At 39.5% G+C, this 26,108-nt stretch overlaps 1 protein-coding gene across 10 annotated transcripts in view; it reads right to left on the bottom strand.

Annotated features, from left to right (window-relative positions):
- DMD (dystrophin) overlaps nt 1–26,108 on the bottom strand; it is a 2,362,639-nt gene that overhangs the window by 205,116 nt on the left and 2,131,415 nt on the right. For all 10 annotated transcript variants that reach the window (XM_070783459.1, XM_070783466.1, XM_070783462.1 and 7 more), the window contains one exon: nt 23,860–23,920. In XM_070783459.1, the coding sequence (XP_070639560.1) occupies nt 23,860–23,920 (61 nt within the window). The remainder of the gene's footprint in view (nt 1–23,859; nt 23,921–26,108) is intronic.

Genomic DNA, 26,108 nt, shown 5'->3' with positions numbered 1-26,108 from the left:
TGAGTCGCCACTGAGCCTGTGGTGTCAAAATTAATTATGACCGATGAGGATATGGTTCTATTTTTTTTTTAAAGGAAGGTTTAGATAGAATAGATGTATTTTGACTTAAAAGGAATTAAAAACTCTCCATATTTTAATTTGAAGGTTAAAAAAAAAACAGAAAGAACATCTCCCAATAGGACACATAAAAATTTAACAGTATAGAGGAAAACAGACATTACAACCAAGGGTTAAATATTTCTAACTGAGTAGAACTAAAGAGAAACCAACTAATTGTCAAGTTTTTTATTTATTTATTTTTTTATTTTATTTTTTGTGTGTGTGCCATTTATTTTATTTATTTATTTATTTTCTTTTAAATTTTATTTTATTTTTAAACTTTACATAATTGTATTAGTTTTTCCAAATATCAAGTTTTTTAAAAGGGCAGGAAAATGATGGAGATAAGTTGCTTAAATACTTTTTAAATAATTATCTGAGGAAGAGAAGCTGCATATGACAAATATCCTGATGCTGGATATATTTTGATTTATGTGTTCAAACAGGGAAATACAGAGAAGACCTATATCAACTGGAAACAGGAGGGAAAAATTATTTTCTCTCTGATGGCAAAAGATTAACTTACCTTAAAACAAAGTTTTTTTTTTTTTTTTACCTGCACAAATTTTTCAGTAAAATCTAAAGATGCAAACACTGTATGCTACAAAGATTGTCTTATTTTCGATGCTCTAAACTGCCATTCTGGTTTATCCTCTAGTCAATGATATCATTTTATGTCACTGACACAACCGATCAAATACTGGTGGTGTTTTTACCAGATGTATAGAAGGAGCCAAACACATTTTCAATATTAGACAAATCTTCCTAAGGAAGTTTCAAACCTCTGGGTTTTGGAAAGATATGATGAAGGGAAATGACACCAATTCTCTATACAACAGTCTCTAGAATGGTCCTTGAAAAGCTCTTCTGTGTTGTAGGTCTTGAGGTCTTGAGCCCAGCAACATTACAGGGTCTATATAGAAGTATCAAATTACCTGTGTTATTGAGATGAAAGCTGTATCTGTGGTGGCCTTACCTGCCAACCTGACATCAAGCCAAGAGTATTTCATTTGGGAAGATAGCTGCCATCTGTCTTCAAAAGGGTAAAGTAAGAAGTTTGAGCACCTTTTTGTTTAAGTGAGAACTTGCGTCACTCAACAAAAGGTAGGATACAAATTATATAAATGATACCTTCTAAATATTATTAGGAAATTTAAAAAAAAATTGGAAGAAGAAATTACCAATATTGTTCATAGCAGTTGTCTGGGTTGTTATGGGTGATTCAAAATTTTTCTTTATCCTTCTCTATTTCCATAGCAAACATTTTGTACCTTTGTGAGGAGACGCAGACCTTATTAAGTTTCCAAAATATGGATCAGACTTCGCATTTCAACTGAGAGATATAGAGAGCTGCAAAGAGGGAACTCCTATACTTACAGTAAGAAAAAGTCTGGACAGATAAATCAATGACTTTTCATCAACCTATCAGAGAAATGAGGTCATGGGACAAAAAACCACTCTGAAGAGGGCTCCCCTGGTGGCTCAGTGGTGAAGAATCTGTCTGCCAATGCAAGAGTCAAGGGTTCTATCCCTGGTCTGGGAAGACCCCACATGACATGGAGCTACTAAGCTGGTGTACCACAACTACTAAGCCTGTGCTCTAGAGCCTAGGAGCTGCAACTACGGAAGCCTGTGGGCCCTAGAGCTCATGCTCCCCAGCAAGAGAAGCCACTGCAATGAGAACTGCATACCGCAACTAGAGAGTAGCCTCCACTTGCTGAAACTAGAAAAAAGCCTGTGCAGCAACAAAGACCCAGCACAGCCAAAAATAAATAAAATTATAAAAAATCTGAAGAGAGTTGTCTTCAGCAACATACCAGGCCTGAACATTTGGACACCTGGGGCATAATCCACCAGGTGCTATATAAACTGGTAGAGAGGGAAAATTCCTGGAGGCCATGGGAGGGCATGAGAGTGTGGAGCTCCTGGGGCCATAGTCACAACAGGGTTCCTAACTTTTTGCAGGCTTTTTCCTCCAGGAACAGAATCAGAATCTCACAGGGGGATGGGGAGAATCTAGAGAAAGCCCTCTACCCTGGGAGGTGCTGAGTGGGGAAAGGCCACAGCAGCCAGCCACTGTGAGCTTGCCCAAAGTCTTCTCCCTTAAGGAAGGAAAGGCTTAATCAGCAGAGGAAAGGACATCACTGGAGGGCACTGGTGAACCACCATGACAGTTGAGTTAAGGGAATACCACTCATTTCATTTAGGTGAAAAAAGAAAAGACAGGAAAGAAAAAATCCGTAGGGGAAAAGGCCTCATTACCATCGACTAACAGCATGGGTGGTCGTTCACTACAGGGGAGGGGAATGGGAGGCTGAAGAAGTTCTTCCGCTGGAGGAGGTCACAGCCCTAAGATTCAGGCCAACTGTGTATTACTTAGAACGTTAGAGAATGCCCCCTGCCCCACGCTTACTCTATTGGCACACAAAGAAGCCTCCAATAATAAAACAAAGTAACCAGCAGAATTTGAAGGCTCTGGTGCCCATAGCAACAACACACCTCAACAATGATAACCATAGCAACACTTGCAACACTGCTCATCTCCCAACCAGATTATGATAAATCACTACACTAAAAGTGTATTTACCTCACCATCCACTACTCTATACAAGATGTCTGGCTTTCACCCAAAAGATCCAAGGCATGTCTTAAAAAAGGAAAATCACATTCTAAAGCAATCATCAGAACCAGACTCATATATTTCAGACACTGGAATTATCAGACAGGATATTTAAAATAACCATAATCAATACATTAAAAGCTCTAAGGGAAAAGGAAGAGAGTAGGCGAAATCAAACAGGTAATTTCAGCAGAGATGAATACTGAAGAATGAATAACATGAAAATGCTAGAAATAGAAAACAGTAACAAAAAATAAAGAATGCCTTAAATGGATTCATCCGTAGATTTGACACAGACAAGGAAAGAATCAGTCAATGTGAAGACAGGGTAGTAGAAATTACATAAACTAAAAAGGAAAAAAGTGAACAAAATTCTTCAGCTTTTGAAAGTTTTCCACTATTTTCCACTATTACTTTGGTATCTAGAAAAGATGTTTGTCATATTAAATAACTTTGATTCAATCATTCTGATCAAGAATAAAGAACTATGAATTAAAGAGTTTACTCACAGAAGCAAGCTTTGCTAGGCAATCAAGTTGGTACAAAATATTTAAATGGGCTAGTGACATTCCAGTTTAGAATGATGTATTTTTAAAAAATGTTTTAGATTAAGAGTTTCAGAAAATTAGAGATGGGCGCCGCGAGGCGTCCAGTGCGGTAACGCAACCGATCCCGGAGAAGCCGGCGGGAGCCCCGGGGAGAAAAAAAAAAAAAAGAGTTTCAGAAAATTAAAAAGGTCCAGAATAAAAATTAACCAGAATATTTTCTCCCACAGCCCAGAATTAGCAACGGTTAATATTCTGTCTTTGCATAAAGCTCCTGTTTAACCAAAATAAAACATTAAAGATGAAATTCAGGTCCCCTTTGATATATATATATATATATATATATATATATATATATTTAAAATATGGGAGGCCCCTCCCTTATACTATGACTGATGTATATTTTGATGTATATTTTTCCAGGTTTTTAAATTATTTTTTTAGATTTTGTTTTTAATACTCCAACTGCCCTTCAAAAAGTAAAGAGCTTAAAAATTGTCCTGCCAAAATTAAGCATTAGACTCTCACTCACACCATGATTTCAGTTATCTATTATACCCAAATGCAATCTAAATTAATCACTTCAACCATGACCCATGTCCTTCTCTTTCAAACTCTGGACATATATCATCCATCGACTTGGCAGTGCTTCTTGCATGTAAAATCTACTGCAAAATCAAATGTCAACAAGAAAATTGCCACCCCAAATCTGGTCTTTGTTCAGTCTTCCTGTCTCACTACAAAGTATCATCAATTGTCCATTGTCCAGAAATCTAAGTGTGATCTGTCAACATGTTTTTTTTTTCTTTGCAACACCTTCACATGTTATCTTATCCTCAAGCCCTAAGGATTTTTACCTCCTACATTTCTCTCAAATCTCTCTCCTTTTCGACATCTTCAATCCACCATTATCATGGTCCAACTACCATCATGCCTCACCTAGATTTCATCAATAAACTTCAATATTTATAGCCATGTGGTCCCCATCCAACTGCATCAGTCAGAGCTTTTTAAGTTTTTTCTCCACTCCCTCCAACAATAGTTACACTGTCATTTAATGTATCTTAACTCCATTATCTGCTCCCTGGCTATACTTAAAGATAGTATAGTTGCATGCGTGCATGCATGCCCAGTTGCTCAGTTGTGTCTGACTCTTTGCGACCTCATGGATTGTAGCCTTCCAGGCTCCTCTGTCCATGTGATTGCCCAGGCAAGAATAGTGGAGTGGGTTGGCATGTCCTTCTCCAGGGGATCTTCCCCACCCAGGGCTACATCCCGTGTCTCCTGAGTCTTCTGCATTGGCAGGTGGATTCTTTACCAATGAACTACCTGGGAAACGCGTATAGCATGGCTATTGCTTACCAAAGCTAGCCTCTATATCTGGCACACATACCATGATAAATAAATACTCACTGAATGAATGAATGGATCAATCAGTAAAGAGCGTATCTTGAAATAACTATGTGAGTTTCCTTAGGCAAGGAGAATCCAAACCATTTCTTAAAAGCATTATAATTAAACAACATTTCAAAATTTGTGTCAAATTTTGAAAGCAGTAATAAATAGCAGTTTCTGTTTTTATAAATATAGATGAGGTTAAACAAAATATACCAAGTAAAAAAATTCATACTAAATTGACTAATTATGGGTGAAATTGGCCATTTATGCTTCAACAATGATCAGAGATACCCTTATAAACTATGCATTTTTAATGAATAATAACACATTTTATAGTTTTATGGTTTCATTTTAGCATTTCAGAACAGTTCACAAATACACCAATTACTTTGCAATGGTATTGTACTCTAATATTACAGGCCAATGCAAGGAAGTAACAGCACAGTGGATTTTGAAAGCATAGGGGAAATTCTTGGATGCCTAAGATAATGCTCTCTACTCCTTGCACCTTGTTTATACATGTTTTATAGTTTTATACAGATCTTTAATATAGAACTGAAATAAAAACAAAGAATTATTTTAGCTCTTTAATTTGAAACCTTTGCAAATTTATTACTCCATTTATTTTGGGGGCGATTTTTTCAACTGTGGTAAAATATACATAATGTGATATTGATCATTTTAACCATTTTTATATGGGCAATTCAGTGGCATTATATACTTTCACAAAGTTGTACAACCATCACTGCTGTCCATTCCCAGAACTTTTCATCATTCTCTCATTCCAAACAGAAATGCTGTATCCATTAAACTATAACTCCTTTTTTCTTCACCCACTTCCTAGGCAGGCAATCAGTAATCTACTTTCTATCTCAATGAATTTGACTATGGTAGGTAACTAACATGAGTGGAATCATACAATATGTATGCATTTGTGTCTGAATTATTTCACTTAACAATGTTTTCAAGGTTCATTTGTATTATAGGAAGTATCAGAATTTCACACCTTTTAAAGGCTGAATAATATTCGATTGCATCTACTGTCACCTTTTTTTCCTCTGGTCACCTGTTGATTGGCCTTTGGGTTGTTTCCCACCTTTGGGCTGTTCTGAATGGCGGTGCTATGAATATTAGCATACAAGTATCTGTCAGTTGCTGTTTTCCATTTTGAGGGGTATATACTTATCAGCACAATTGCTGGAACACAGGGAAATTCAAAGTTTACCTTTTTGAGGACCTACTATTTTCCACAGGGTCCACATCATTTTACATTCTGACCAGCAATTTCTAATTTCTCAACATCATCATGAGCACTTTTTGTTTTCCTGGGTTTTTTTTTTTTTTTGGACAACAGCCACCCTGTTTGGTGCAAAGCAGCATCTCATTATGGTTTTGATATGTGTTTCTCTAATGACTAAGTGTTGGAAATCTTTTCGTGGGCTTAATTCCTTTTTTGAAGGTTGTTGCCATTCTACTAGATGCATTAAACACTGTGAATAATCAGTTTTAACTGGAAAAAAATTTGGCCATTTAAAATCTGCTGCTGCTGCTAAGTCGCTTCAGTCGTGTCCGACTCTGTGCGACCCCATAGACGGCAGCCCACCAGGCTCCGCCGTCCCTGGGATTCTCCAGGCAAGAACACCGGAGTGGGTTGCCATTTCCTTCCCCAATGCATGAAAGTGAAAAGTGAAAGTGAAGTCGCTCAGTCATGTCCGACTCTTAGCGACCCTATGGACTGCAGCCCGCCAGGCTCCTCCATTCATGGTATTTTCTAGGCAAGAGTATTGGAGTGGGGTGCCATCGCCTCCTCCGGAGGTACACTCTAGTAGTCAGCAAATAGACCAAAGCAAAGGACGGAGTCAGATGTAGCAGAATACCAGTTTCAAGTCAGCCAATCAGTGCAAAGTACAGACTTGGAGTATGCCAATCAGAGCAATGTACATGCTAGGAGTTAGCCAATCAGAGCAAATACAATTCAGGAGTCAGCCAGTCACAGAAAATTAACAGATAGGAGTTAGCCAATCAGTGCAAAGTACATGCTAGAAATCAGCCAATCAAAGAAATGCACAGGCTAAAATCATCCAATTAGGACAAAATACAGGCAAGGAGTCAGCCAATCATGGAAGAAAAAGGCCAGGAGTCAGCCAATCAGAGCAATATACAAGTTAGGAGTCAGGTAATATGAGCAACGCTGGACTGAAAGAAAGACAAACTGGAATCAAGATTTCCGGGAGAAATATCAATAACCTCAGATATGCAGATGACACCACCCTTGTTGCAGAAAGTGAAGAGGAACTAAAAAGCCTCTTGATGAAGGAGAAAGTGGAGAGTGAAAAAGTTGGCTTAAAGCTCAACATTCTGAAAACGAAGATCATGGCATCCGGTCCCATCACTTCATGGGAAATAGATGGGGAAACAGTGGAAACAGTGTCAGACTTTATTTTGGGGGGCTCCAAGATCACTGCAGATGGTGATTGCAGCCATGAAATTAAAAGACGCTTACTCCTTGGAAGGAAAGTTATGACCAACCTAGATAGCATATTGAAAAGCAGAGACATTACTTTGCCAACAAAGGTCCGTCTAGTCAAGGCTATGGTTTTTCCAGTGGTCATGTATGGATGTGAGAGTTGGACTGTGAAGAAGGCTGAGCGCCAAAGAATTGATGCTTTTGAACTGTGGTGTTGGAGAAGACTCTTGAGAGTCCCTTGGACTGCAAGGAGATCCAACCAGTCCATTCTGAAGGAGATCAGCCCTGGGATTTCTTTGGAGGGAATGATGCTAAAGCTGAAACTCCAGTACTTTGGCCACCTCATGCGAAGAGTTGACTCATTGGAAAAGACTCTGATGCTGGGAGGGATTAGGGGCAGGAGGAGAAGGGGACGACAGAGGATGAGATGGCTGGATGGCATCACTGACTCGATGGACGTGAGTCTGAGTGAACTCCAAGAATTGGTGATGGACAAGGAGGCCTGGCGTGCTGCGATTTACAGGGTCGCGAAGAGTCAGACACGACTGAGCGACTGAACTGAACTAAAGTGAATCATGGGAAAGTACAGACTCCGGCTAGGCCAATCAGAGCCAAGGACAGGTTAGGAATCAGCCAATCAAAGCAAAGTGTTGGTTAGACCAGCCAATCAGAACAATGTAGTGGCTAGGAGTCAGCCAATCAAAGCAAAGTACAGGCTAGAGTTTAGCCAATCAGAGAAATGTACAGGCTAGGACTCAGCCAATCAAGGCAAAGTACAGGCTCACACTCAGCCAGTAAGAGTAAAGAACAGGTTAGGAGTCAGTCAGTCAGGGCAAAAGACTGGCTAGAGTTCAGCCAGTTAGAGAAATGTTCAGGTTAGGACTCAGCTAGTCATGGCAAAGTAGAGGCTCCGGCTAGGCCAATCAGAGCCAAGGACAGGTTAGGAGTCAGCCAATCAGAGAAATGTATAGGCTAGAGTTCAGCTAATCAGTATAAGGAAGTGGCTAGGAGACAGCCAATCAGAGCAAACTACCTGATGGGAATTAGCCAATCAGAGAAATGTACAGGCTAGGAATCAGCCAATCAGGGCAAAGTACAGGCTCAGACTCAGCCAATAAGAGTAAAGAACAGGTTAGGAGTCAGCCAGTCAGGGCAAAAGACTGGCTAGAGTTCAGCCAGTTAGAGAAATGCTCAGGTTAGGACTCAGCCAGTCATGGCAAAGTACAGGTTTGAACTCAGCCAATCAGAGCTAAGGACAAGTTAGCAGTCAGCCAATCAGAGAAATGTATAGGATAGAGTTCAGCCAATCAGTATAAGGAAGTGGCTAGGAGACAGCCAATCAGAGCAAACTACCTGATGGGAGTTAGCCAATCAGAGAAAAATACAGGATAGGACTAAGCCACTAAGGGCAAAGTAAAGGCTTGAACTCAGCCAGTCAGAGCAAGGAACAGGCTAGGAGTCAGCCAATCACAGCAAAGTACAGGTTAGAGTTTAGCCAATCAGAGAAATAAATGTACAGGCTATGACTCAGCCAATTAGGGCAAAGTACAGGCTTGGACTCAACTAATAAGAGAAAAGAACAGGTTAGAAGTCAGCCAATCAGAGCAAAGTATAGCCTAGCATTTAGCCAATCAGAACAAGGTATTGGCTAGAAGTCAGCCAATCAGAACAAGGTGTTGCCTAGAAGTCAGCCAGTCAGAACAAGGTATTGGCTAGAAGTCAGCCAATCAGAGCAATGTACAGGCCAGTAGTCAGACAATCAGAGCAAACTACCGGATGGGAGTTAGCCAATCAGAGAAAAATACAAGATAGGAGTCAGCCAATCAGGGAAAAATGTATGGTAGAGTTCAGCCAATCAGAGAAAGGTACAGGCTAGGACTCAGCTGATCAGCGCAAAGACTCAGACTCAGCCAATCAGAGCAAAGAATAGGATAGAGTTCAGCCAATCAGAGAAAGGTACAGGCTAGGACTCAGCGGATCAGCGCAAAGACTCGGACTCAGCCAATCAGAGCAAAGAATAGGATAGAGTTCAGCCAATCAGTCATCTGCTGTTGCTGCTGCTGCTGCTAAGTCACTTCAGTCGTGTCCGACTCTGTGCGACCCCATAGACGGCAGCCCACCAGGCTCCCCTGTCCCTGGGATTCTCCAGGCAAGAACACTGGAGTGGGTTGCCATTTCCTGAAGCGACTTAGCAGCAGAGATTTCCTTAGATGAATTATTAACCTGTACAACAATAATCTGTTTCTTACAGTGCACACTACTAATAATCTTTGTAATCATTTCCTGTGCCTCCATTTTTATTTTGGAATACATATATTTAGGTAAGGAGAAGCAAAAACAGAATCTTTAGTTGACAGAGTACTATGAATCAACTCAGTAGAAGTTGGTATAATCAAGCATAAAACTCTGAATAGAGTTACTGTCTTTTAGAAGTATATCCAATAAACCTAAGTCTACTTTTCTTCATTTTGCTGTTTATAAAACTTGGTGATAAGAGGCTTTTGTCCACTACAGAACTAGACGTTATTTGGATAAAAATGTTGCTGGTCTGGGATTCATGCTACCCCAAAGCAATATCAATTTGCTGGGGGATTATTTTCCTCTGTTCTTATTCCGTGTTAGTACTTCAAATATTTTAAGTTTCTTTTTTCCCCAGTGTTTTATGAAATTAATTCTATATGTTGGGGGCCACAGCAACTATTGTAAAGGTGTGACCCAAATTGCCCGATGATAGTATCCAGTATGCCTCTGCCTTTCCCAGATCCTTCAGATGGTGCTATTTTTCTACATTCTATTAGCTATCAGGATTTTCAGGCTTTAATTTTTTAAAAAATGTTCCATATCTGAGCCCTCTGATACATCCTGAGTTATAGTTACAGTTCCAGTCAGATAACTTCTCAGGAAAAATGACTTTGTAGTTGGAACATGTTTTCTCCATCCTTCCATATTAATTTTTTCCAGTTCACAACTCAAAAAAAGATTAGTAAGCTTTGAATCTATCAGCCAGTGTGGAAAGATCAAACTTCTACCTCAACACTGAGCTGCTTCCTTTCAGCTTATGCATCTTCTGCTCAAGCAATACATTCAAGGACTTGGGATATAATTGGCAATTTTGTTGATGATGAACGAGGCTGAGCAGAGTAAGGATGACTTTTGCTACTCTGCAGTGCTTACAGTAAAACAGAAATGGCTTGGTGGTTGCATATATGAAATAAGAGCTAGATAAACAACTCTAAGTTTCTTGACAAGAAAGCCTATTTAAAAAGATATAATGCAATGACTTTTCCCCCTACCAAAACAACAGCAACTCCCCCCAACCCTGCAAAAGAAAACAAAGCTCTATTTGAAAAGAAAACCTGGCTATCTTTTTTATATATCAAAATTAGACACCTATGCAATTAATCTATTTTCTATATGCTTCATAAATGACTCGTGAGAGTCTCTTGAACTGCAAGGAAATCAAACCAGTCAATCCTAAAGGAAATCAGTCCTGAATATTCATTGGAAGGACTGATGCTGAAGCTCCAATACTTTGGCCACCTGATGTGAAGAACTGACTCACTGGAAAAGACCCTGATGCTGGCAAAGATTGAGGGCAGGAGGACAAGGGGATGACAGAAGATGAGATGGTTGGATGGCATCACTGACTCAATGGACATGACTTTGAGCAAACTCTGGGACATGGTGAAAGACAGGGAAGCCTGGAGTGCTGTAGTCCATGGGGTGGCAAAGAGTTGGACATGACTTAGCGACTGAACAACAGTAGTTCAATAATAGTTCAACAATAGTTCAATAACAATAGAACAACAATAAAATGACATCTAATAGTTACCAGCAAATGGAAAGGACTGGTTCAATAGAATTAAATTCCACATTTGAAGTCTTTCTTTCCCATTGGATGCCACTATGGTTCTGTTGTAATGTCTCTCTCAGACTCTACCACCTATCTGATCCCAACCTGTTTCAAAATCTTTTACTGTTAAGACATAAGGCTACGTGCATTCACCGAACAACCTTAGCACCTGAAACAGCTTGTGTGTTTTGACAGAAACAGAATTTGAAGGCATTTTCCTGAAATATCCTCACAACAGTTTTGGCAAGGAGCTTCTAAAGGAATACATTCACTTGAAAATGCTTCCTCTAAAACAGCAACTTTCAAAGATGTTCAGTTTCTCAACAGTTCAACCAGGCATCCCATGCCATCAAGTATTTCTCTCTGCTCTCACCCAACTGAAACACAGAAAATGAATGAACTCATGGCTGAAATTGCTCCCCAAACATGATTTAATCAACTGCAATTCCAGTTAGATTACCTGGAATAAAAACATTATATGGAACACCTCTAATCTGGTTTTCTCTCTTCCTTTATAAGAATGCCTATGAGGATCAGAGGTAAGTGCTCAAGGATGTATTTAATCCCCCAAATCAAATAAAACAAATGATTAAATATTTAGTTTCAAGTTATGTGTGAGGTAATAAGGTGCTAAAGGATGATGCAAAGATACCTAATGCAGAAGTGTTGTCAAGGAGTTTACAGCTTAACTGGGGAGAAGAAGGATCTGAAAATTAACAAAAATATTTCAAGAGTTAAACAGGAAAGATGACTTATGGCTCGAAGGTAGTTACAGAGGTCCTTGCTGTCTCAAAGAATAATTCTAAGGTAATTAAAAAAAAATGCCATATACATACTTTTTGATATAGAATGTGTAAGTGTTATATCCCTCACTAGTCTTGAACCTGACCTTTTCTCAGACATTTGACTTCCTAGAACTGGGGACAACATGATAAGGGAGAACACATGGACCCATTTATTTTCTTTCTTTTTGTTTCCTTTTTCTCATTGCAAAGAGAATTTTAAATTAAAACAAGTACACACTGTGTAAGTATAAAGGGCTGAATTTAGAACTGGACTCACATAAAGTGCCGATTTTATCTAGTACCAATCTTTACTAATGACTCAATCGATTATAGAGAAACACCAGGCACAGATAAAACATTCTTCACCTGGAGGAACCTGAAATAATCAGATACAATGACCCAAATATCCCTGTTCGTTCACACTATGATATGCTTTGGTTTCATATTCACAGAAAGGCTTTTAAAACATTTAGGCATAAATAGTGATATTGAAAGGAAGCCATTTCCATCTTCAAAGGCTTCCATTTTGTAATCTGTTAATGACAAACATAGGGAAATGCTCCAGTGACCATGCCCTGTTTTCCCTCCAGTCATGACTCATAAAGCCATAAATTCCAGGTTTATTTACAGTAAGTAAAATAGACCAGGTATATCCTGCTAAAAACATTTTATAGATAGGGACTTTCAGGTATCTTTCTGCTAGTTAAAGGCCATTAACAAGATTAACAAGAAGGTCTGGGCGGTCATTAGCGTGTTTATAAGGAGGTCTGTTGAGTTGAGGTCATTCACTCCCCTCATCCCATAGGGAATGAGTTATAGGCCTGCTGTTAATCCTCTTTTCTCCTCTACCTCCTTCTCTCCCTTTCCTTCCACCTCCCTTCTTCTCTCTCTCTGTACATATACATATATATGTATAAAAATATGCACAGACATATAGGTATAGATGTAAAATGGTCATAATTTTTCTTTTAGTTTTAGCTACAAAGATACTTGAGGCTTCCCTGGTAGCTGAGATGGTTAAGAATCTGCCTGCAGTGCAGGAGACCTGGGTTCAATCCCTGGGTTGGGAAGATCCCCTGGAGAAGGAAATGGCAACCCACTCCAGTATTCTCGCCTGGAGAATCCCATGAACAGAGGAGCCTGGTGGGCTACAGTCCATGGGGTCACAAAGAGTCGGACACGACTAAGTGACTAAGCACACACAAAGATACTTATACCTTGAGCTTTTGCTATTCTTATGCTTGGCCCCTCCTGTTCCATTTACGGTTCTTTCTTCCCTATTATTTGATGCATTTTTTTGGCAGAAAAGTTTGTAGCACTGAAATAAGTTAGAGTGAAGAGAAATAACTTGGCCTTATATTTGACAAAGCACACATTTATAGATTAGTATGGGGTAACTCTATATATTTAGATAGATATTTTTCTTAATCTTCAGGAAATACAAGTTATTCTTTACTCTCAAAAACATATGAATTGCCCAAAGTCATTTGGTGACTTTAAGTCATTACAAAAGAAAGCATAATAAATACTTGTTAGCCACCATATAATTATAATAATAAAAAAGAAGAGAAATCATTCTACAGTAAGGTGAGATTTTCCACACATAATGCATGGGGCTACCAAATGCTCAGTGTCTAGGGAAGTCAGGACTTAAAACCACAGGCTATTTGCCTTGTAAGGTTAGAACCATGGGCCTGGGATTTATGGTAAAGAGGAGACTCTGTTATCAGAAGGAGGGGATGGTATCAAATTCAAGGACAAGGTCTAGTGTCAAAAAGCCTCCCAAAGAATTGACCTAGTCCATCTGAGTTGACCCTGTGATACCCTTCAAAAGGGCTTAGAATTGGGAGTATGGGGAACAACACATGCTGTGGCGTCTATAACATTAGGTTACTTGTCTTGCATACTCGCATCTCCGCAAAGCCCTGATGGAAGTGCCAGGAAGTGACTCAGACATCCTCCACTTTCTCAGCTTCCACAGAGGCAAGCAAATGCTTACATCATGGCTGGCAGGTTTTTGTTTCATTTTTTGTGGCCCTTTATTGCCAAAAGCAGTGTAGAGAAACTTAGGTCTTGGCAAGAGCACAGTGGCAGAAGTTGATTAGCAAGGGAAGAAATACGATGCAGGGAAGAACTAGTAGAATAGTTTTGGTGATTTTCAAGATGGCAGCCCTACAGTGGAGGACTGGCCACACTTGCTTACACTAAGGGCCAGTTTTCAACCAACAATACTAGGAAGTTGAAAGAGCTGGGGACAACAGATGAAATGTATTAGTCATTATTGTTATAAATCTCCATTCTCTACTCTTTTATTAATTTTTTTCTTCCAACTCTCAACACTTCCCCTACCAAATGGGTCCCCATCTGCATCCTCAAGAATCCTGGCTAAGTTGGGCCCTGCCTTTGGGGGAGAGGCAACTAACTCCTACCCAGGTGAGGAACTCCAAGCAACTTTGATCCACTAGAGTGTACATGTGGGGGGTAAGGATAGTGATTGTGGGGATCCTAGTTTTGACACGAGGTGGGGCAAAGCCAACTGAGGTCACAGGGTTGGTGCGAAAGGCACAGAGCCAGGTCTTTATTACTGTGACTTGAGAAAGCCACCAGCCTCTCTGAGTCTCAGCTATTTCTTCTTTATTAGATACTAACTGGGGTTGTTAACCTCATAAACGGGAAGATAATAGCTAGTTCTAGCACTTAGTAGGCACATGTTACACTTAGCTTTTCATCCTGTCTCGGAGGTCATATGGACCAGAGCTATGAGATGCTCCCTTAGTAGAAAGCAAAAGACAGAGAAAAAGTGAACACACCGAAAGGAAACAAAACCACAACAAAAAAATCCCCAAAATAGCAAAGAAGCAAGTTAAAAATGATTGTCTGCATTGACTATTTGACTTGCAACAGCTTTGGGGACCAAGACAGATGTGGATACGCTGAGAAAGAAAAACAGAAAAAGCGACTGAAAGTTTCAGGGGGAGCAGGGAAGCTTCTCTGCTTCATCCGCTTGGCAGTTCATGGTATAACAGGAGACGTGATCATTGAATGTGGACAGGGGCCTCATAGAGGACCTGTTCTTAGGAACTTTACAGGCTGCTGAAACAGAGAAGTTTTTTTTTTTTTTCTTTTCTTGTGCAAGGATGTGAAAATATTGCAAGGTGACAGCACTGATGCATACAATGCACTCATTTTATTTTTCAAAAGAAATTATGTGTGTGTGTGTGTGTGTGTGTTGACAACTTTTCAGAAGGAAGTATTCTCATTCCTTCTCCCTACCCTCTGCCCTCCTCCCTGTCCTCTGGAATGAGGGAGGGGAAGACTGAATGGGATTTGGAGTTTTCCCGCTGAGAAAGGGACATTTTGTGCAACCAGGTCAATGTTCAAAGGACTAATGCTCTAAGGAAATTATCCAAAGGGGAGAGGCGGTTCAGGGTTATTCAGTTATTTTCAAATGCTGTCTGGGCTGCTGCTGACCTTTGTAAAGGCCAACAGGATGTGGCTTCCCAGGGGGACAGGATAAGAAGCAATTAGAGGAGCCTAGGAGAGGCTCAGGAATGTTTGGGAATGTACAGATACCCCAAATTATATGGGAATGCAAGAACGAAAATAAACTAATTTGATCAAGGATATCTGTGTGCTAGAAAATATTCTAAACACATAGCTAACACTGGACATAGCTGTAAGATTTCCTTAAAAAACCAGCGCTCGGTATCTATTAGATGTCAGTGAGACTTCAGTTCCATTTTGGAGAAGTTCATTCATATTCCCTACATGTCAGAAGGGAGAATGGGTGTGAGGTTAACTAGTCACAGAGTCAGATTATGATAAAGCTGGGTTTCCAATGCAGGTTTATTTGAGGCCACAGCCCATGGTCTTTTTTACCACACAACTATGGAAGAATGAATTTGTTTCACAAAGCTAGAAAAAGAAAATGAAGCAACAGCTGAAATAACTTATTCCTCTTTTTCGGGGAAAGAGACCTAAATATATTTCATGAACACTCTCACATTCCCCAAGGTGCCATGAATGAGGTGAGGGGGAATACAATACCTGGGAAATATATCAGAATTTTTGACCTGTACACAATACTGTATTTTAGCTGCAGCCTATATGTGCATATGTTGCCACCTTTAAGCATTACATACGGCACAGAATGTTATAGGATTTTTTCTGTAAAATAAAAACATCTCTATAATTCTCTTCAGACTCAGTGGCTACTATATCCCAGCCCCAAAAGTAAATCCAAAGTAAATGCTTAGTGAAACACAGAGGTGGATCAATTTAAAGCTCTACTGAACACTGCAAAACCTGAAGAATGATCACGAGTGGCATTTAAGAAAAACAAAAAGACCCCAGTTCTACTGAAACAAAGAAAACTAGAGCTCAGAATGATTTCAGGCATTATCAGGTGGGCTAAATCGTATTGCAAATCACAGTGTTAAAGACAGAGCAGAATCCAAGCCTCAGGATTTTGTATGTACCATTCAGACACTCAGCTAAGGATCACCTGCTAGACATCGGGTTTAAGAGACCTGAGAGACTCTATAGGGCTTCCCTGGTGGCTCAGCTGGTAAAGAAGCTGCCTGCAATGCAGGAGACCCCAGTTTGATTCCTGGGTTGGGAAGACCTGCTGGAGAAGGTATAGGCTACCCACTCCAGTATTCTTGGGCTTCCCTGGTGGCTCAGCTAACAAAGACTCTGCCTCCAATGCATGAGACCTGGGTTCAATCCCTGGGTTGGGAAGATCCCCTGGAGAAGGGAAGGGCTACCCACTCCAGTATTCTGGCCTGGAGAATTCCATGGACTACTCTATATAAGACTCAGCACACTTTGTAGTATTAACTGGTGGCAAAGTGGTAAAGAATTCGCCTGCTAAGTCTGATGTATGAATCTGAGCATCCAAACTGGTGCTCTGTGACAACCCAGAGGGATGGGGTGGAGAGGGAGGTGGGAGGGGGGTTCAGGATGGGGGGACTTATGTATACCTGTGGTCAGCTGATTCATACTTATATATGGCAAAAGCCATCACAATATTGTAAAGTAATTGTCCTCCAATTAAAATAAGTAAATTAAAAAAAAAAAAAAAAAGAATCCGCCTGCTAATAAAGGAGACTCGGGTTGGATCCTGGGGTCGGGGAGATACCCTGGAAAAGGAAATGGCAACCCATGGAAATTCCATGGACAGAGAAAAGCCTGGTGGGCTACAGCCCATGAGTCACAAAGACTTGGACATGACTGAGTGACTAAACAACAACAACAAGAAAACTAGAGGATATGAGAGACACATCTGGGTGGTAGATCTAAATGGACACACAGACACCTGAAGATTATTTGAAAGTAAAAGGGGCCAGGCAACTGGAAAGCATGTGAAACTTCTTGTATGCATTTGTTTATTCATTCATTCTAATATCTACTGAGCGCATGCCATCTGTGAGGTACTATGCTAGAAAAAGACACAGCACCTATCCTCATGAACTCTATTATCTCAGTTGAGGTTCTATGTATCAGCTTATGAAACTGTAAGGAAAGATGTGAGATTTATTTTTGAGCCTTATGAGACAGAAGATAGTAACATCTACAGCTACCAACAAGATGTACAAAAGCAAAGGCCAGAATCAGCACCCCATATGACACTGTGGCATCTCCTGCACTCTCTTTCAGTTACCATCTTAAGCTGAGCTGTTTTCAAGATTGTATCAAGTATGCATTACTGACCATTCCTTCATTGTGGTTGCAGAGCTTAATGAGACTCAGCTAATATGACCTCTGGAAGCATCAAACTGCGGAGGAGAAAGCACAGCAGAGAAGACTGACCTCTGGGTTATCTCAGTGTACAAAGCCTTTTGAAAAGTCAGAGCACCAGGCTTCTGGCAGCAATTCCACAAATTTAATTACCCAGAAATACTCACCAGTATCCTCAAAGACTGACAGCTGATTCTCTATTATATCTGCTTCTTCTTATCAATGGTGCTAAACAGTTAAGGAAAAAGTTTCACAGTATTGGTCCTTCCTATCCTGGTAAGATTGATGGTGCAATAAGAAACCTCAAGGGCAATATGAAGATTCATTTTCACTCCTCTGGTAACTATTATAAATAATTTCTCTTTCAAAGTCAACATTCATAAAATCAGGGAATGTCAGGACTGGACATGACCTATGATACCATGTGATGCAGCCTCTTCAGTGACAGATGGAGAAACTGAGACTCAGAGAAGATAAGTGATTCACCTTTGGTCAAATAGTTAGTTAATAGCAAAGTTGAAATCAGACTTCAAGTCATCTGATACCTGGTCTATTTACTATTTCTCCCATTTCATAGTGTCTTGTCAGCTGCTAAAAGGTGTATTTTGAAGAAAAATATACATGTGAAGGATTTGACGAGAAACAGCACAAACTAGATTCTGAGAAAAACTAAGGACACCTCTGCCAATCCCAACCAACATTCAAACTGAACATCTGAAGATTACAAGCATTCCTAGAATGGTAAGGTATCATGAATGAGACATGGGGGAATGTTTGCTTAGCTGGATATCATAACCCAGTGTTGTTTTTTTTTTTTTTTTTTAATAATAAGAGCCCACCTCTGGACTTCCCTGACAGTCCGGTGGTTAAAACTTTGCCATTCAACAAAAGGGGTGCAGGTTTGATCTCTGGTTGGGGAGCTAAGATCCCACAGGACACAACCAAAAAACCAAAACATAAAACACAAGCAATATTGGAACAAATTCAATAAAGACCTAAAGAACCCGTCTCATCAGAAGTATTTCCACCATATTCTAACCAACAGATATTTAGCATCTTGACTGCTGTTACAGCTGATACATAGCTAACTATTGCTCCCTCTCTAAATAAACATTCTGTAGTGAAATAGAAGTCAATAATTCAGAGGAACAAATAAACTCAGCCCAAACCTGAAGCAGAACAACTCCTGGCACATATAATAGGGAACTGGAGCAATAATGAGGGCAAGATATGCTTTAAACGTGGGAGGTAGTTGGAATCTGATAAACTGCCCAGAAAATTGAAATTGAGGCAATATGGTACAGAGGGAGGTGGTGTCAAAACTCAGATGCTACTGGAGTTAGGGAGCACGGGTACTCAGAGCAAGATTCATCAGTGTAACTGCGAAAAGATCAACCGGATACAAGAGGACACAAACAGCAAAAGGTAAGTGCAGACTGATGGCCAAAATTTCATGCCGAGAATCAAATGCTTGTTCTAGTAGAACCACAGGGATGGTAGCCATAGGAATACAGGAGAGTGAGAACTCCAGTCAGCCAATTTGGCAGTGACACAGTAATAGCAGTAAGAAATGCTGACTGAAGTGACTGTCAGCTTCAACCAGGGAGGTTTTATATCGTATTTTGCTAAGCAGAAACCAACAGAAAGTGATGAGCAACTCGGATGTAACAGGTGGCTGGAGAAACATGCCTGGGATTGAGAATGGAGAGGAGAGATCAAGGTTATTAGACATCTGCAGCAATGTAGACAACATCCAAAATAACTAGCAGGAAAAGACAGACACGACTTTGACCTGAGTTGTTTCTTGAACATTGTGTGTTAAAAAGAGCTGAACAGTAAGAATGTTCCCCAGAACCCCACTTTTCATGCTTTTGTGAAGTGCTTCAGACATATTTATAATGATGGCATGTACTGCTGGTGACTGAGTCAGCAGGTTTCTCCCAAGCTTCATTACTGAATGCCTCCCGATATTTAGCAACCACAGCGTCTTTGCAGGAGGGAAGGACCAGCTTGTCTAAAAATCAAATCCTTCCTAAGAGACAGCTGGCAGAAATAAAAGGTCAAACACTTGATCTGGTATTACACATAAGTAGCCACAAACCAACCTTCTGCTAAAAGCAATATATGTAGAACGGGTATGACCTCAATTGGTTTCTCCATGTGTGCATCAATGGGAGACTGTGAATAGCATTTACTTTCTTCATGAGTGAACAGAGACTAGAGACGATGCTAACAAATTTAATAACCAATATTTGGGCCATTCCACTCACGACACCCCAAGGAAGATATAACAGAGCTGGAGAAGATCCAGGGAAAAACAACTAAGATGATCAAGGGAAATGCTTATCTTTCATTCAAGGGCAGACTGAAAACCTAAAAAGGATTAGACTCTCAGACTGGGAAGATGAAAATGAAAAGGAGGTAGTGAGAGGATGTGAGATTAAAGTCGACTCTGAGTAAATAGAATTGTATTCAGTGAATTTCATAGCACTTAATTGGGGCCGCCCCTTGAGGTTAAGGGATGTAGATTAAAGAGAAACTGAAGTACATCTTTATTTATTTATAGAGAAATCAGTAAGTTTATAGAACGTATTTCTAAGACAGGACTGAAGGGGAGGAGGGGAAAAGTTTAAGAAACCACTGGATATACTCAATGCCAATAGATTGCACAGTGCATTGTAAGAAATGGTCATGACACATCCTGATATTTTTGAAATGAAAATTACTAGGTTAATCGACAACACAGCTATTGTTGTTTGCATGTGGGTCAGACTTCTGGGCTAGTTGTCCTGTGGGTCTGACCCAGTGTGCAATTTCTTATGCTCTTATTATGTCATCTATGCAAAAACATGTTGCATGCAAGTTTGGGATTCCTAAATTCTTCGGACAGTCCAGAACACAGAAAAATAATTTTCTAACTCATTAAGAAAGCAAGAGAGAGTCCCAGCTCTTGGCTCTGTGTGGTTTACCCATATGGGAGTGTGCAACATAAAAAGGTGAAAGAAATTCTAACAGAATGCAGCAGCTGGTTAAAGGCTATTGTATTGAAATTTTCATGAGTTTGACAGTAGGCCAAAAAACTACAAAATGGCAGAGAGTGGAAAAGGCAGTTGTAACAGGTTGAACATTGTTGGTGATTATTTTTTCAGTGGCAGTGAAAGCTGTAATCAAATAACCTGAAAGAGAGGCTGGCAGGAGAAGGAGAGCCCCAAGGGGAAGGGAAAATGAAGACTGTAACAATGATGTATGCTGTGGGCTAATAAACTAGACAAACTTGTAGTTTGAAGTTTCAAAATCAAGGTTCTTAGCATCATATGAAAAGCCAGTGTTAGGATGCAGGTGTAAACATTAGTTGATTGGCTATCTAGAGCAGAAGATATTGTTACAACCTCAAGGATGAGTGGCCGACTCAGCAAGTAACTGGAACTGTGCTACTGGTATAGAAACTTCTTGTTATGTGGATGATCAGTTTATTTCAGCATTGAAAAGGAACTATTATGTAGCATTAAAAAAATATCCAGAGGAAACACTTGTTTCTGCAGCTGGACATATGTGGTTAAAAACTCTTGCATGGAAGTCAGGACAAATAAGATGAGGACAAATGGGAGCTGGTTGAAATGATGTCATTACAAACACTATCATTATTGTTATTTGTAGATCAATAAGGCATCTCAAACTATGAATGGCATCCGCCAGGGCATGAGGTACACTGGATCTTGTACAAAGTCATTTGGTATAAGCATAATATTTTAGAGAGTAGTAATGTGCAATAATAAATCGCAAAGGACATCAAAAATCTGTTTATGGACAATGTTCTGAACATGTGTTCTCCCTATATTATGGCTTAACATTTTAAGAGTATATTTGAGAAACTGCACAATCTCTAATTTCAAGGAGATTATAATTGTATGGAGAATTGATCTCTATAAAGTTTCAGGGATATCTTTGAGAAATTAGGTAATTCTTCATTCCGAGGGACTGATCACTTCAGAGGCTTTTAAGGTCTCCATACTCACCTCTCTGCTCATTTTCCTGCCTATTGTTCTATATTTCTTACCATTAAACTAGGAAGAATAATAGTGCTAAATTAAACACCAAGACCAAAGCTCCTATGGTACCTGGAGAAACTGGAGTGGACTGAGAGGGCATATGTGAAGCTAATTCATAGTGGAAAAATAGAATTTCTGTGTTATTTTTTAAACTGAGAATTTATATTCTGTTAATAATGAAGATAAAAATGTTTTTAAAAAAATAAAGATTAAACTTCTTGAGAAAGAAGGCTGAGATCTTAAAGATTTTGAATTTGGACAAGACCATGGAACCAGTTACACACTGATTCCTAGAGTTACAAAGGAGCTTAGATGTATGTCATCTAGTCCAACTCTTCATTTGAGAAATGAGAAACCAAGCTTTGTGCAGGTGAAGTGACTTGCCCTAGGCCATACAATCAACTAATCACAGAGTCGGGACCAGAAGTCAAGTTTTTTTATTCCCAGATCTGTGTCCCTCCCCAAATTGCCACCATAATCTTCAAGTTGGGGAAGGAGCTCTGGACAAACAGGAAGAAAAATAGAGTGGCTGTTCTCTGATCCTATCGAGGAGCAGTAAGAGTCTAAGGTACAGGGAGGAATTATAGCTTTTCTGGATTCATTTTCTTTTCATTTTTTTTGGACTGAATTCATTTCCACTGTTTCACAGCACTGTGCTGGGATCTTTCAAAGGAGATGTAACATCAGGGAGAAGATACATATTTAAGGAAAGGACAGTGGGATGAGGGGGGTACTCTAGGAATCCCACAAGACACTTAATGAACCCCAAACAGGTAACAATTTGGAGAATGATGGCTTAAAGATGTCTCAGACTCTCAGGTGATCCTAACATCTGGGCCACAAAAGGAGTTTTTATTTTAGCTCATAAAGGAATTGGATAAAGTGAGAGTTTTAGAAATGGATTGAAAAAGGAGCAGGTCTTAGTCAGAAATGGAAATCTGTGATGATGAAGACACTGATGTAGGAGAAGACTGGGAGGAATTTGAATAAAATGGCTCCACAAAATATATAGTGCATGTAAAGCAATACAGTTCATGTCTACAAATCAGTACATTATTTAAGAGAATGGGTGATTTTAAATAGGTATTAAACCATGTACTTTAGAGTGACTAAATAATTATACACAACAAAAATAAAATAAAATTTGAAATTGGAAAATTAAAAAGTAGGATTAAAACACACTGAAGTAGAACTTTTAAAGTGAGAGAAACCCTATCTGGAAAAATTTAGTAAGACCACCTTTCCTAAAGGATATAGCTCTCCTTGAAAAGCCAAAAACATCCCCTCAATCCCATTCTTCTGAGTTAACAAAATTGAGGCATGAAATCCAATTTCTTGAGAACTGTAGTAATGAAGATCTAGGACTGCCCTTATTGCTTGCAAACTGAATTATGAAGGATTGATGGGCAGTGGAAGAATAAAAACAGACTCGATAAAAGATGGCAGGCTGAAAAGATGGAAAAACATTTCATATTTTTAGTCAGACTGATAGTGGAAGCAAGTTCAAAGACTTAAGTTGGTATTGCAGACTATTTCGTGAATCTGATTTATTTAAATTGTTGTTGAGGTAGCCGACCGAAACTTAAATTTAAGCTGGACTCAATTACACAATTGATGAGTAACTGTTAAGGTACCATAATAACTCAATACTCTCTCTCCTCTCTCTTTCATGGCAACCCAATGTATCATAATTTGTATTTTATACAGCATCTTGCAGAAGGTGCTTCTAAGAACCTGTATGCCTTTGACTGACATAAATGGCCCCTGAAAACAGTATCATTTTTGTTGTTGTTATGTGAAAAATGCCAAGTGCTATGTGTTGAGAATGAACACCTCAGCTCCACAAATCCAGAACTATTACTGCCTGCCTTTGGGTACATCAAGTATTTATTCACCTAAAACAGTCTGTGGACAGATAGCTACAGACACCTTCCATCTTTGTCTAAAGAAGAAATGTGGGAAAAATCCCTGGATAAATAAAATGGTTCTTGTAAGTATTCACTGCCACTCTCCATAATATTATAGGCAGTTTCTATTCTGTTGCACGAAATCCACACCACCTCCAATCACAAACCATAACATGTATGTTGCATTAACTGGACTTTTCCGAAAGGTACCTCCCTGTGGCATCAGCAAGTTTTCAGTGGTCACTGTAGCATGAATTAATTATCCAAGCTTCTTTGGGAAGAAAGAACTAGGTATTGTAGGCCAGGCTAACATCGAGTTTTAAAAATAAATTCATCTGTGAATATACATATTAGCCAAAATACATGCCTCTTTGAGAACTTGATGTTTTCAACTTACTTGATATAGTAGGGCACTTTGTTTGGTGAGATGGCTCTCTCCCAGGGACCCTGGACAGAAGCTAAAAAAAAGGGGGGAAAGAAAGGCAAAGAGGTCAAGTTCAAGGCAAACAAGAAAGACAGCATTAATCTCCAGAATTACAATTTTACACTGATATTGGTCTGTTTGTTCAGTTGCCCATGAAGACAGGACGGATTAACGTGCTGTTCTGAAGTTTCTGTCCTGATATAAGTGAAATTGAACTCATTCAGGCACAAAGATAAATGCAAAGGAAAAAAACACAAAAAACGTTCCACTGTTATACCTATAGAGCAGATAAGAAACTGAATGTGTACAGGTTTTCTCTTATGTGTCTCCATTGGGTGCTGTTCTTATAACACTTCCTGTTGCTGTTTTGCAGTATCTTTTACTATTCGATTGACTGGGTTTTATTAGTTTAGCAGCTGAAACATCCCTCTATGATATATTTATATTCTAAGTTATTGACACTAAAGTACTCCACTTATCACTCTGATATGCTAGTTTTCCTCTTTATTTGGTTTGAACAGAATTCAATTTCATTTACTGATGACATGTTTTAATTGGTGCCTCAAAAATGTCAGGTGACCAGCATGATCTGATTAGAAAAGATAACCCCAAGTGAGAGAATGGCACCCGATACTAGAGTGTAATAAAACTTCGGTGATGAGTGATGGATCCTACAGGTGAAATTAAATTTCACATACTGGGAATTCGTTTCATAACAACTTGATTGTATATCACTCAAATAAATCACTTTTAAACAGTGTTTTAAATGCTTAACTTGTAGTGCTATGTTTTTTTTTTTTTTTTTCTTTTCCAAAGTTGAACAACCTTTTATGTGCGGTTTAATATGATGGGGTTTTTTGGCTTCTTTAAGAGAAAATGATCATGTTAGGAGACATTATACCATTTCCTTAATAATAAAATCTTCCTCCTGAACAGAGTTTTAAGAAACTCCAGTTTTGAGACATAGAATTGCATCAAGCATATAAATATAAGAAGCATTCTTATTAACAACCAGTAATTTTGCATGTATGTCCATTTTTCCCCTGAATTTTCATCCTGCTTATAAGTTGAAGCACAGCTGATGTTGACCATTACTTCCTCCTATGAAAATCTCCCTTCTAAATTGGTCTCACTGTAAATTCAGTCCACAGTGTATTGAGATGTAAGAAAACGTCAAAGCTAATATATCCCTGACTACACTGCATAATATGAAAGAACAGCTTCTAATAAAACTTTGCCCACTGCCAGACAATTTAAGGGTAATGAAACTATAGACTCTTTGTTTTATATAGAGTAATAGAGGGCTCAAACCACCCAACCTTCAACCAGGCATGCTGCTTTGTACCTTGGCGATATGTCATTTAACAGATATAAGACATGAACCTGTATTTAGCTGCTAATTATGCCTTTTCATTTTGGTGGAAAGATTTTTAATATGGAGGAAAAAGACATTTATCTGCTGTTTGGAAGTAGTCCCTGCCTTCAAACTCTCCCTTTCTTTTTCTATTTTTCTCTCTTTTACCTTTGTCATTGTCTGCCCAACTCTCCTCTTGTCCATTATTCTTCTCTAGGACACAGTTTTCTTGACCAGATGAGTACAGAGAGTAATAAGACCTGATCTGAGGACTTAGGCTGAACTCCCTGAGCAGACTGGGCAGTCTGCTTTTATGGGAACTTAAAAACCCAAGCCTTCTCTAGCTTGAAACATGGTGGAGAGCCAGAAATCATGGCTCCTGGTTTCTCGGGGTGCCTACTTCTTAAAACCATAGCATAAAATCAGAAGGTAGAAGAGAACTCCAGGGAGTACTTGGTTGAGTTTGCGTTGGCTGTATTGTCAAGGCTATGGATGGCTAAGCAGAGAAGGAATGGTTCTTCTTTTCATAAAGATTGCTATGGGCTGAGCTGCACCATTTCTCTGATCATCCTTCTCCAGTTCCCTATTATTCTTTTGTTGTTCAGTCGCTCAGTCATGTCCAACTCTTTGCGACCCCATGGACTGCAGCATGCCAGGCTTCCCTGTCCTTCACCATCTCCTGGACCTTGGTCAAACTCATGTCTATCGAGTCGGTGATGCCATCCAACCATCTCATCCAGAAAGTCTGATCTGGAGGCTGCCGAGAATGTCCTCTGATAGCAGAGGAGTCTGTTCTACTGGCTGCTGGGTGGGGTGCTGGCTGGGTAGGGGTGCTCGGCCTGAATGGAACAACCTTCAAGCAGAAAAT

This window comes from Bos indicus, chromosome X (assembly GCF_029378745.1).
Source record: "Bos indicus isolate NIAB-ARS_2022 breed Sahiwal x Tharparkar chromosome X, NIAB-ARS_B.indTharparkar_mat_pri_1.0, whole genome shotgun sequence".
Taxonomy (NCBI): domain Eukaryota; kingdom Metazoa; phylum Chordata; class Mammalia; order Artiodactyla; family Bovidae; genus Bos; species Bos indicus.
This window is presented reverse-complemented; position numbering and strand designations above follow the sequence as displayed.